Source organism: Hippopotamus amphibius, chromosome 1, assembly GCF_030028045.1.
Source record: "Hippopotamus amphibius kiboko isolate mHipAmp2 chromosome 1, mHipAmp2.hap2, whole genome shotgun sequence".
Classification (NCBI taxonomy): Eukaryota; Metazoa; Chordata; class Mammalia; order Artiodactyla; family Hippopotamidae; genus Hippopotamus; species Hippopotamus amphibius.
The window spans coordinates 41910464-41923914 of record NC_080186.1 but is presented as its reverse complement, the minus strand read 5'-3'; the positions used below and the strand labels follow the sequence as shown (position 1 = coordinate 41923914).

The following is a 13451-nucleotide window of genomic DNA, read 5'->3' as shown; positions in this document are numbered from 1 at the left end:
TATCCTGCCTGGGACTCTCTGCGCTTCCTGAACTTGGGTGGCTATTTCCTTTCCCATGTTAGGGAAGTTTTTGACTATAATCACTTCCAGTATTTTCTCGGGTCCTTTCTCTCTCTCTTCTTCTGGGACCCCTATGATGTGAATTTTGGTGCATTTAATGTTATCCCAGAGGTCTCTTAGGCTGTCTTCATTTCTTTTCATTCTTTTTTCTTTATTCTTTTCTGCATCAGTAATTTTCACCATTCTGTCTTCCAGGTCACTTATCTGTTCTTCTGCCTCAGTTAATCTGCTACTGGTTCCTTCTAGTGTATTTTTCATTTCAGTTATTGTATTGCTTATCTCTGTTTGCTCTTTAATTCTTCTAGGTCTTTGTTAAACTTCTCTTGCATCTTTTCGATCTTTGCATCCAGTCTTTTTTCAAAGACCTGGATCACCTTCACTATCTTTATTCTGAATTCTTTTTCTGGAAGGTTGCTTATCCCCACTTCTTTTAGTTGTTTTTCTGGGGTTTTATCTTTTATCTTCCTTCATCTGGTACAAAGCCCTGTGCCTTTTCATTTTCTCTCTCTATCTGTGGCTGTGGTTTTCAGTTCCACAGAACAAAATATTGCTGATACTGCTTAATAGCGCTGTCTGTCCTCTTGAGGAGGCTATCTGAGAGGCTTGTGGGTGCTTCCTGATGGGAGGGACTGGTGGTGAGTAGGGCTAGGTGTTGCTTTGATGGGTGGAGCTCAGTAAAATTTTAATCTGCTTGTCTGCCAATGGGTGGGTCTGTGTCCCCACCCTGTTGGTTGTTTGGCCTGAGGTGACCCAGCACTGGAGATAACAGGCTCTTTGGAGAGGCTAATGGTGGATTCTGGGAGGGCTCACGCCAGTGAGCACTTCCCAGAACCCCCTGCCACCAGTTTCCCCATCCCCGTGGTACGCAACAGCCACCCCCCACCTCTGCAGGCAACCCTCCAACACCAGCAGGTAGGTCTGGTTCAGTGTCCTATGGGGTCATTGCTCCTTCCCCCTGGGTCCTGGTGTCCTGGTGTACACACTACTTTTTGTGTGCCCTCCAAGAGCGGAGTCTCTGTTTCCCCCAGTCATGTGGAAGTTCTGCAATCAAATCCTACTAGCCTTCAAAGTCTGATTCTCTGGGGATTCCTCCTCCCGTTGCCAGACTCCCAGGTTGGGAAGCCTGACATGGAGCTCAGAACCCTTACTCCAGTGGGTGGACTTCTGTGGTATAACTATTCTCCAGTTTGTGAGTCACCCACCCAACAGTTATGAGATTTGATTTTATCATGATTGTGCCCCTCCTGCTGTCTCATTGCGGCTTCTTCTTTGTCTCTGGATGTGGGGTGTCTTTTTTGGTGAGTTCCAGTGTCTTCCTGTCAGTGATTGTTCAGTGGTTAGTTGTGATTCCAGTGCTCTTGCAAGAGGGAGTGAGCGCATGTCCTCCTACTCCGCCATCTTGAACTGTCTCTCTGCTAGTATTTTTTTGAAGGTTTTTACATCCATGTTCATCAGTGATATTGACCTGTAATTTTCTTGTGATATCTTTGTCTGATTTTGGTATCATGGTGATGGTGGCCTTGTAGAATGAGTTTGGGAGTGTTCCTTCCTCTGCAATATTTTTGGAAGAGTTTGAGAAGGGTGGATGTTAGCTCTTCTCTAAATGTTTGATAGAATTCATCTGTGAAGCTATCTGGTCCTGGACTTTTGTTTGTTGAAGGATCTTTTTTTAAGCTCTTTATTGGAGTATAATTGCTTTACACTGTTGTACCAGTTTCTGCTGTACAACAAAGTGAATCAGATGTATTTATACATATGTCCCCATATCCCCTCCCTCCTGTGACTCCTTCCCACCCTCCCTATCCCACCCCTCTAAGTCATGATGACTCATTGGTTGATCTCCCTGTGTTACGCATTAGCTTCCCACTAGCTATCTATTTTACATGTTCATTGTTGGAAGATTTTTAATTGCAGTTTCAATTTCATTACTTGTGATTGTTCTGTTTATATTTTCTGTTTGTTCCTGGTTCAGTCTTGGCAGGTTGTATCTTTCTAAGAATTTGTCAGTTTCTTCCAGGTTGTCCATTTTATTGGCATATAGTTACTTGTAGTCATCTCTTATGATCCTCTGTATTTCTGCAGTGTCAGTTTTAATTTCTCCTTCTTCATTTCTAATTTTGTTGATTTGAATCCTCTCCCTTTTTTTCTTGATGAGTCCTGCTAAAGGTTTACCAATTTTGTCTTCTCAAAGAACCAGGTTTTAGTTTCATTGATTTTTGGTATTGTTTTCCTAGTTTCTATCTCATTTATTTCTGCTCTGATTTTTGTGGTTTCTTTCCTTCTCCTAACTTTGGGTTTTGTTTGTTCTTCTTTCTCTAGTTACTTTAGGTGTAAGGGTAGGTTGTTTATTTGAGACATTTCTTGTTTCTTGAGGTAGGGTTGAATTGCTATAAACTTCCCTCTTAGGACTGTTTTTGCTGCATCCCGTAGGTTTTGGGGCATCATGTTTTCATTGTCATTTGTTTCTATGTGTTTTTTTTAATATATTTATTTATTTATTTATTTATTGGCTGTTTTGGGTCTTCGTTGCTGCGCACGGGCTAGTTGCGGTGAGCGGGGGCTACTCTTTGTTGTGGTGTGAGGGCTTCTCATTGTGGTGGCTTCTCTTGCTGCAGAGCACGGGCTCTAGGCACATGGGCTTCAGTAGTTGTGGCATGTGGGCTCAGTAGTTGTGGCTTGCAGGCTCTAGGGCACTGGTTCAGTAGTTCTGGCACACAGACTTAGTTGCTCCCCAGCATGTGGAATCTTCCTGGCCCAGGGATCGAACCTGTGTCCCCTGCATGGGCAGGTGGATTCTTAACCACTGCACCACCAAAGAAGCCCTCTATGTATTTTTTGATTTCTTCTTTGATTTGTTCAGTAATCTCTTGGTTATTTAGTAGTGTATTGTTTAGCCTCCATGTGTTTGTGTTTTTTACATTTTTTTTCCTGTAATTGATTTCTAATTTCATAGCATTGTGGTCAGAAAAGATACTTGTTATGATTTCAGTTTTCTTAACTTTACCAAGGCTTGATTTGTGACCCAAGATGTGATCTGTTCTGGAGAATGTTCCTTGTGCACTTGAGAAGAAAGTGTATTCTGCTGCTTTTGAGTGAAATGTCCTATAAATATCTGTTGTCTGTTTGGTCTATTTTGTCATTTAAAGCTTGTGATTCCTTATTTTCTGTCCGGATGATCTGTCCATTGGTGTAAGCGGGGTGTTTAAATCCCCCAATATTATTGTGTTACTGTCAATTCCCCCTTTTATGGCTGTTAGCATTTACCTTATGTATTGAGGTGCTACTGTGTTGGGTGCATAAATATTTATAATTGTTGTGTCTTCTTCTTGGATTGATCCCTTGATCATTACATAGTGCCTTTCCTTGTCTCTTATAACAGTCTTTATTTTAAAGTCTAGTTTATCTGATATGAGTATTGCTACTCCACCTTTCTTTTGATTTCCATCTGCATGGAATATCTTTTCCCATCCCCTCACTTTCAGTCTGTATGTGTCTCTGGGTCTGAAATGGGTCTCTTGTAGACAGCATATATATACATGTCTTGTTTTTGTGTCCATTCTGCCTGTCTGTGTCTTTTCGGTTGGAGCATTTAATCCATTTACATTTAAGGTAATTATAGATATGTATGTTATTATTACAATTTTCTTTATTGTTTTGGATTTATTTTCGTAGGTCTTCTTCTGCTCTTGTGTTTCCTGCCTAGAGAAGTTCTTTTAGCATTTGCTGTAAAGCTGGTTTGGTGGTGCTGAATTCTCTTTGTTTTTGCTTGTCTGTAAAGCTTTTGAGTTCTCCATCAAATCTGAATGAGATCCTTGCTGGGTAGAGTTATCTTGGTTGTAGGTTTTTCCCTTTCATTACTTTAAATATATCCTATCACTCCCTTCTGGCCTGCAGAGTTTCTGCTGAAAAATCAGCTAATAACCTTTGGAGATTCCCTTGTATGTTATTTTTTGCTTTTTTTTCCCTTGCTACTTTTAATATTTTTTCTGTTAATTTGATTAATATATATCTCTGCGTGTTTCTCCTTGGGTTTCTCCTCGGTATGTGGGACTCTCTGTGCTTCCTGGACTTGATTATTTCCTTTCCCATGTTAGGGAAGTCTTTGACTGTAATCTCTTCAGATGTTTTCTCAGACCCTTTCTCTTCTTCTTCTGGGACCCCTATAATTTAAATGTTGGTGCATTTAATGTTGTCCCAGAGGTCTCTGAGACTGTCCTTAATTCTTTTCATTCTTTTTTCTTTATTCTACTCCACAGCAGTTATTTCCACCATTCTGTCTTCCAGCTCACTTATCCGTTCTGCTATTGATTCCTTCTAGTGTAGTTTTAATTTCAGTTATTGCATTGTTCATCACTGTTTGTTTGTTCTTTAGTTCTTCTAGGTCCTTGTTAAACATTTGTTGTATTTTCTCCGTTCTATTTCTGAGCCTTAGGGTCATCTTTACTATCATTACTCTGAATTCTTTTTCAGGTAGGTTGCCTATTTCCTCTTCACTTATTTGACCTTGTAGGTTTTTACCTTGCTCCTTTGTAACTTATTTTTTGTCATCTTGTTTTTTTTGGCCAGTGGGGCTGTGTTCCTGTCTTGCTGCTTGTTTGGCCTGAAGCATCCAACACCTGGAGTTTGCAGGCAGTTGGTTGGAGCTGGGTCTTGCTCTCAAGATGAGGACCTCTGGGAGACCACACACCGGTTAATATTCCCTGGGACCTATGAGTTTTCATTCCTGTTTAGACTGCAAAGGGAGAAGACAATGTCTGGATAGTTCTCCTATCCTAGCAGCCTTCAGTGAATTTCCACAGTCCTTCATTGACCTTTGATACGTAATTATCAGAGTATTTTGTGTCCTCTGCCTGGCATGAAATCTCTCAGAGCACGCACACAGGAGAGCATTCCGTACAATGGAGCCTCCTTTTCTTCTCCATCAAACCTCAGCCTTTCCCAGTGCAGCAGGTAGAATGCTGCCAGCCAGGCTGCATAAACAATCTCTAAAACTTACTACTGGTATACTTTTAAACTTCTTAACCATTTTGAGCTTCCATTTTTCCAACAGAGGTAATATTACTGAACCAGGTTTGTTTTGTCCAACACACAACAAGCCAAAATGCTGAGATGCTGAGGTTTGCAGCAAAGAGAGAATTTATTCACAAGGCAGCCAATTGAGGAGACAGGAGAAGTAGTCTCAGATCCACTTCCCTGAAGGCAAGGGGCTTGGGATATTTATGAGATCTCTAAGATATATTTTAAATCTTAATATTCTGTGATTACATTATGATCTGCTAATGTGAGGTTTAGTAACCTAGACTTCATCTAACACACCAAAACCAAGAATTTGGTTAAGGTTCATCTTAGTCCCTCACATTAGCTATTGGATTTGCAGGATAGAGACAGAAACTAGTGGCATATGGTTAGCTCTGCCACTCAGCCACAAACCCCCAAAGTGGGATGAAGATGCTACCACTATATCTAAGCCAAGGAGACTAAAGTGGACCTCAGATGCTGGACTTTGTCCCTTCTCTCACTGCTCTCATCTACTGCTCCAACCTCTTCCTCTTTTTTCATGTATGAGATTCCCAAGGGAATGCACGCATGCACGTGCTCTGTGGACCACATGGTCAAGTAAGAAACTACCTGAAATTCTGATGCTGAAGTTGAACTTTAAATGGGTGAACAGTTAGAAAAGAGGCACTGTCAAGGGGTTCAAGATCAGCCTGGTTCTCATGCTGCTTCCAGCCCATGCTGGACCATGAACATCTCACCTTGGAGAACTTACAAAACTTAGGAGCTAAATTAGTCCCTTCCAACACTTGGTTTTAAGTTACCCTTCTGGGCCTCATCTGTAAAATGAAGATACTGGAAGAAATGGAGTCTAAGGACCTTCCTGGGTTTTAAAAGTAATCATTCTTTCAGATTAATTTTTGAAACTGGTTGCTGGGAGTGGGGTGGGAGGAACAGTCTCTTAAAAGGAGCTGGGTTTTATGATCAGTATTAACAACTTCTTCCCATAGCATAAAAATGTGGACTGTGGAAAGATGCTGTTAAAAACAATCAGGGTAACTGTGAAGTGAAATGCAGAGGGTTCTTAGGCTGGCAACCTGCCTGCCTTGAGTTCTACTGACCAAACATTCAGCCTTTTCAGTGCAGACTGTGTTAAGTATCAGTATGGACTAGCCCTAAATGGAGGGTCAGTCACTTGGTCGTAGAGAAAATTTACTCTTGATTTAGACTGCAGTTACTCACACTTTGTTTTACTCTGCTGAAGAACACTATTCAATCTGGTTAACAGTCTCTTCTCCCTGACCCATTTCTAACTCCATCTCATCCCAAGGTCAGTGTAGACCAAGTTTGGCCCAGTTGCCCAGAGAAAATGTCTAACCAGAAAGGTTTGTTCCTATTGGAGAAATCAAGAGTTTCCCAGTATCCATCACAGCTCCATTTTACGGTCCTTGCTCAACCTGAAACTCTCTGCCACAGAATGATTATTCTAAAATCCTACTCTGATCATTCCTTTTCTTATTTAAAAACTCTTTGGTGGCTCCCTACTGCCCTAGGATAAGTACAGACCCCCTTAGAATGTTTTAAAAAACTCACCACAATCTGGTCCATACCTACCTTTCTCACCTTAAATCCTGCCTCTCCTTACTTAGTTCCATCACCAGGAGATATGACATTGCTCACTTTTTACTAAAGATACAAGAGCCTCTCATGCCTTTGTGCTTTTGTATACTCTGTTCTCTCTTCCTTGAATATCCACCCTCCACACTTTTCCTGACCCACTTGAACTTGTCTTTTAATGCCCAGTTCAAATGTCATCTCCTCTGGGAAGCCATCCCCTTCTCCCAAGCTCCTCACCATGTACCCACTGCAGTTTATACATTGCTCTCTCATAGGACTTCTCCTATTTTTCTGTAATTATTTACAGAGACTGTTCATATCATGTTCATGTCTGTCTCCCCTGAGGTTCCCAGCATGGTGCCTCACACATAAGCATTCAAGTTACTGTTGTCAAGTATTAATGACCTCAGGTCTGATCCTAAATCCCTGATTCCGGAGTGAACTAGAGAGGCTGTTCCAAATGAGAACATATGCCATAGGCCCACCCAGATTCCAGACCCAGACCTAAACCCAGAAAGCCCACCCAGGACTCATTAGACCTCCTAGAGCTAGGGGTGGGATGAGAGTTAATGGCCCTTCATCCTTCTCTGAATGCTCTTTCAAGTTGAATGGCTAGTGTTTTTGCAAGGCTATTCTGTAACAGCCATCTGTGTCTGCAAGGATTAGGATCTAATTTGTAAAAGTCATCTTAAATTACAGCCAAACTAAAGACTGTTAAAAAGCACATCTTAAGACCTTGCCTTTTTAATAACAAATAACATAAGACTTAACTCTAAGAATCTTATTGTGTCTTCAGCCTTTTCTCCACAAAGCAGAGACTAGTTTCTCACCAGAGGACCTGTTAAACGTTCTTCTGTGCCCCGCCCCCCAATCAAAACAATACTTCATGTTAAGATTTCCCAGCTGTCCGACTATTTACTAAATGTCTGCTGGGTATGCCACTGAACTGAGTGCTGTGGGACAACGAAAATAGCAGCAGACACAGGCCTTCGTGGGAGAAGCTGATTGTCAAGATGCTGAGAACACTGAGTTATTTGTTTGTCTTGTTATGTTGTTTGCCATTTTGCTAATAACAGTTACTAAGAGAAGAAGTAGTATTCATTTCAGAGCTGCCATCATTAAGCCCTACCTGGTGAGTATGTTAGAGCCATGTGAACATTATTGGCCCATTTGCCTTACTTGGGCATTGCCCTGGCAGTGAGGTAGTTGAGTCTAAACGCTGAAGAATGACACTGACTCCCACTACTACTCACCCCACCTTGGAGTAAGGGGCCCCTGAGAGCACCCCATTGCCCACTGGCAAGAGATTTAAAAGTCTATATATGAAACTCTAATCTGGCATAAGAGCAGTCTAATTAAAGGGAAAAAATATTCTTTCTAGCAAGGGTGGTTTACATTTCTTCAGGTTATTCATTTTGTTTAAGAAATCTGTTATTTTCTAAATTGTAAGTTTTAATTTTTTTTTAAGTAATGAAATGAAGCATGCTATGCCTTAACAGCACTGAATCAATCTGAAAACACATAGCTTTGGGGGGCCTCTACTTTATCACTGGAATGATTGAGGAGATGGGAATAGAGAGAAAGCAATAGTATGAAGGAAGGAACACTGGACTGGGAATCACATGATTATTAGCTGTGCAACCTTCAACAAGGTACGCCCTCTCTCTGTATCCCAGTTGTCTTCTCTATAAAATAGAAACAATAAATTCTGCTTCTCCCAGGACTATAGCATGGCTCAGATAAGGCGATGTATATAAAAGTGCTCTGTAAACTGTGAGATACTGTCCAGATATGAAAAGTAATGATGCTCATGATGATTCCCCAGTAGCCAAGTGTTCAGGATAGAAAAATTGTTAATAGTATCTATTGAGGGCGCACAATGTCCAATATGCATTATCTCATTTAATCCTAAAAACTATTCTAAAGGTCAGTATGCACACTGTACTCACTCCAGCACAAAACTTTAGGCACATATACCTAATGTAATAGTAAAAAGCAGAACCAGTGTATGCGTGACTCTAGAGACTGTGCTCTTAATCCCTTTGCCATCATGCCTCCTGAGCTAGGTAAGGAATAAATTAGTGAGGTAGTTTATCATCTAGAAAAATACTTTCAATGTGTAAATGAAGCTCAGTTCTATGTATTTGGAAAGACTTCATTATCTCTGATTTCTTTATATTCCTTGTAATTTTTATTCCTAAGTCACAGCCAGATGTAGATGAAGTATACACTGAGTTGTATTTCATACTCTTTTTATCCAGGCACTGTGCTCAGTGCTAAGGAATGAGGCACAGTCCTTCCTTTGAGAGTACTCTGGCATCTCCTATAAATAATCCTCATAGTGCAGTTCACACAATGGGTCTTAAGAGTAGTCAGACCAAAAGGGGAAAAGAAGTCAGGGCTGCCTGGGTGACCAAGAAAAGGTTTGTAAAGGAGGTAGCAGGTAAACAAAATTTTGAGATGATAGGCTTTCTGGTGGGCTGATAAGGGGAGAGCATTTCTCCAGCCCTTGGGCCAGCTTGAGGAAAGAAGCTAATGTTGGAAAGTTCAAGGCATGGCTAGACAGTGGAGCATAGGCCAGATTGATTGAAATATGGAGTTTGTTTCATAAAGTTCTGAGAAAAGCCTGAAGGGGATTGTATAAAACCTAGAATACCAGGAAAGGGAGCTTGGCTTTATTCCATGTAGTGTGTTGAGTAAGGGTCATCATGGTTATCTTCAGGGTAAGAATAATTACCCCCCCTTACTCCATAATGAGCAGATTCACATTGGCTGGCACATAGTAAGTGCTCAGCAAATGTTAATTCTCTTATCTCTTTCTACCTTCAATATCTAGGTGATTTCATTCATCTTGTGGCTTCAATTGCCATATATACAGTTGCAGCTCCAAAGTGTATATCTCCGCCCAAGCTTTCTCCTGAACTCCAGACATTTATACATACACCTGCCTACTCAACATCTCCACTTTTTGTCTGTTTGGCATCTCAAATTAAACATAGTCAAAACTGAACTCCTGATTTCTGCCCTCCTCCAAACCTGCCCTTCTCATAGTCAACCTCATCTCATTAAATGACAACTTCATTCTTTTTGTTCAGGCCAGAAACCTTGGATTCATCCTTGACTCCTCTTTCTTTCATTTTTCTATCCAACTCAAAGCAAATTCTGTTGGTTTTACCTTCAAAATATATCCAGAATCTGCTTCTCACTGCCTCTACAACTAAACCCTAGTCCAAGTCACTATAATCTCTCATCTAGATTATTGTAATAGTGTCCTAAACTAGCCACTCTGCCTCCATGTGCGCACCCTTCCCTTTCAGTCTTTTTTTCGGAAAAAACAAAAACAAAAAAACAGTGATTTTTTTAAAAAAATATATAAAGCAGATCATGTCATTTCTATTCTCAAAACCCTGTAATGACTCCCCATCTGGTTCTGAGTTTTTGAAAGGCCCTCCCTGATGTGACTCCCTGGCATTTCTCTGACCCCACTCAATCTTTTTCGGTCACCCTGGCATCCTTGTTGTTTGTGAAAAACCACAAAACATCTTCCCACTTTGGGTCCTTGTACTTTCTTCCTTTCGATATCTATCTTGCTCCTGCCCTTACTTCCTTTAGGTTTCTGCTCAAATATTACCTTTCCATTGAGGCCTTTTCTGACCAACCTATTAAAAAAAACAGTCCTCCTTCCCTCTTCTCTGTGCCCACCTTCCCTACCCTGCCAGACTGGCGATCCCTGTGCCTCTCACCTTGCTTTTTTTTTCTCCACCAAACTGATCACCATCTGACATAATAATATTTACTTGTTTACTGTCTACACCCTACTAGAATGAAAGCTTTTTGAAAGCAGTTACTTTACTTGTTCAGTGCTATACCTGGCACCTAGAACAGTACCTGGGACTTAATCGATGCTCAGTAAATATCTGTTGAATGAATGAATGAAGCAGAAAAACAACTTGTGAAGTAATAATAATGCTGTCTACCACTGTGTGAGTTCCCACTTTGTGTTGGGCAACTATGCTATGCACTGGGCGGGTATCATTTAACTGAATCCTTACAACAGCCCTATGAGATTGGTATTATCCTTACCTTACAATTTTTTTTTCAATTGTAAAGGCACAAAGAACCAGATTTCAAACCCAGGTCCAGAACCTATTATACCAAGCAAATATTATCTCCATTTTACAGATACAGAAACTGAAACTCTGTTTTGACCGAGATCACATGGCCAGGGAGTAGCACAGCTGGAAATTAAATATGAAGGTGCTGATTCTTTTTCTGTTATATCTCACTTGCGGTTTGGAAAGATGAATTGACATGGAGAAAGCCTGAAGCTAGAAGAATAGTCAGGGGATGTTTCAGTACTTAAAATAAGACTGATAAAAATGCAGCCAAGCAGGGGAAGATTAGAGAGATTGTTGTATGTAAAGTCTAACGCCTGGACCAAGTATTGTGATAAATGATTCCATAGCTTCTCCTGCCTTCTCTATACTTGGAGTCAGACAGATCTTCGTTCTAATGTTGGCATTTCTATCCATTTGCTGAGTTACACTGAGTAAATTATTTCTATTTTCTATATTTCTGTTACTTCATCTTTCAAGTGAGGATAATGTCATGCATCCTCACAGATACACTGTGATAAGATCAGAAGTGATAATGAAAACACTTGGTAAATGGCAGTGGGCCATGCCATTTGATTTGGTAATGCTGAGTTTGTTTGATCCATCTCCAGCAAGTCACAGCTTTTGACCTGTCTCTAGCCTTTAAAAAATAAGTTTTTAGACACATTCCTCATTCTTAATATGAGGGTCACATGCACTTTGTCACCTGGACTATAACAGACCCTTCCTTGGAAGAAAGTCCACTCTTTATTGTAGTTCCCCTAGTGCAGAAAAAGTGTGTTCTGAGCATTGACAGTCACGATGGGAGAGACAGCATGATGGTATAGTATGAAGAACGAGTTATCAGGTGGACCTTGGATGTGTTACATAACCTGTATAAACTGGTTCCTTCACCTGTAAAAAGGCAGATAATAATAGCCACCTACAGGGTGGTTGTAAGAATTAAGTGAGGTGATTTGAGAGGGAGGACATGACACGTAGTAGGTACTCAGATATGTGAAGCTTTAAGACGTGTAGACCTTGTGCTGGAAAGGAATAACACAGCTCACCATGGGCATGCCCCTGGGCAGAGCTCTGCGTGAAGGATGAAACCACACCATCTCACTTTCAAACTTTCCTTTAAGGAAGTATATTCTCTTCTCCTCCTTCCACATCACTGTTTGCTTAAAGCAGAGTCTTCTTAGTTGGAATTGCATGGAAATGTGACTAAACACCAGAGAGGTTTTCAGTAAAAAGTGTTGGTACAATTTTTTGCTTAGTTTCAAGATGAGCTGGGTCTGAGCCTTCTGAAAGTGAGTGAATTGCTAATGTGAAAGTTTTCTTTGAAATTTTTATACCTGATTTGGTGATCTCTTCGGTTCTTACAGCCTTTTCTAGCTTTCAGTCAGACAAGAATAATAATAATTATTCATGTGATACTCTATGTATTAAGAGAATACTTAAGTATTCTCTCAATCTTTATACAAACCCTAAAGCATAGATAGTAGCCCTGTTTTACAAATAAGGTAACTGAGGCTAAGAGACATTTAGTACTATTTCCAGGGTCACATACTTGGTAACTGACATAATTGTGATTTGAACCTCCAGAACCTATGCATTTTAACCTAAACGGAAAACTTTTTCATATAATATATTGGGGGGTGGTCCCCAAGACCCACCTCCAGGTTCAGTGATATTCTAAGAGGACTCACAGGACTGAGCATAGTCATATTCACAGCTGTGATTTATTACAGCAAAAGAATACAAAGCAAAATCAGCAAAGAGAAAAGGCACATGGGGCCAAGTCTGGGGAAAACCAGACAAAGCTTCCAAGGGTCCTCTCCCAGTGGAGTCACACAGGATGAGTTTAATTCCCCCAGCAATGATTTGGGACAACACGTGAAATGTTGCCAAGCAAGGAAGCTTTTTAGGGACTCAGTGCCCAGGGGCTTAACTGGGGGCTGATTGCATAAGTACCCTCTGCCTGGTACATACCAAAATTCCAAAATCCAAGGAGGAAAGCAGGTGTTCAACATAGCTATATTGTTTGCACAAACAATTTAAGGTTAGTGAGCTACTCTTATTGGTTCTAGGAATAGTGGGAACCCTCCTAAAAGCCAAGTTCCCAGACACCAGCCAAAGGCTGACCTTGTAAGTAAGCCTTTCAAAGGATGGCAGTCAGGCCTGCTATGTTAACTCTTTTCTGCAGCAATCACGCCCTTTGCTCCTGACTGAGGCATCTTTATAGAAAAATTATGATCAGTAGGAACCTGCAGACAGGGTGAGAGAAACCTGTAGTATTGATCTCAGTTATTTGTGCTTTTTAGGGATCCTGGACTTAGCCAGTTAAAACAAATCCCATTAACCATTAAAGTCTGTCTTAGAAAGCCAGATGACTTATTTCCTCTTAAGTTTCTGTATTAACCATTTTTCTCACCTGGCCCAAGGCATGGGTTCAGGTGCAGCACAATTCTAGGGAGGATGAAGCTGACCTGAACTTCTTCCAGGGCTGACAGTGTCATGATATCAGAGTACACACCAGAAGTACAATCACAGAGGGCATTCTGTGGTACCCCTGGAAACAAAGTTTACAAGTGTTAGAGCACCCCAAGCAGGATGTACATTAGTCAGGCCCACTGTGATACCTCCCACCGTTGGATTCTCAGTCGGCAATTTAGTTTAGCC

General features: G+C 40.9%; 1 protein-coding gene across 12 annotated transcripts in view; it reads left to right on the top strand.

Moving 5' to 3' along the window:
• Positions 1-13451, top strand: part of FAF1 (Fas associated factor 1) — a 463179-nt gene that overhangs the window by 427513 nt on the left and 22215 nt on the right. Inside the window, exon 19 of one of the 12 annotated variants that reach the window (XM_057710412.1) lies at positions 4627-4749. The exons of the other annotated variants lie outside the window; for them this stretch is intronic. Within the exon in view, the coding sequence (XP_057566395.1) occupies positions 4627-4725 (99 nt within the window). The 3' untranslated portion in view covers positions 4726-4749. The remainder of the gene's footprint in view (positions 1-4626; positions 4750-13451) is intronic. 12 annotated transcript variants of the gene reach the window in all.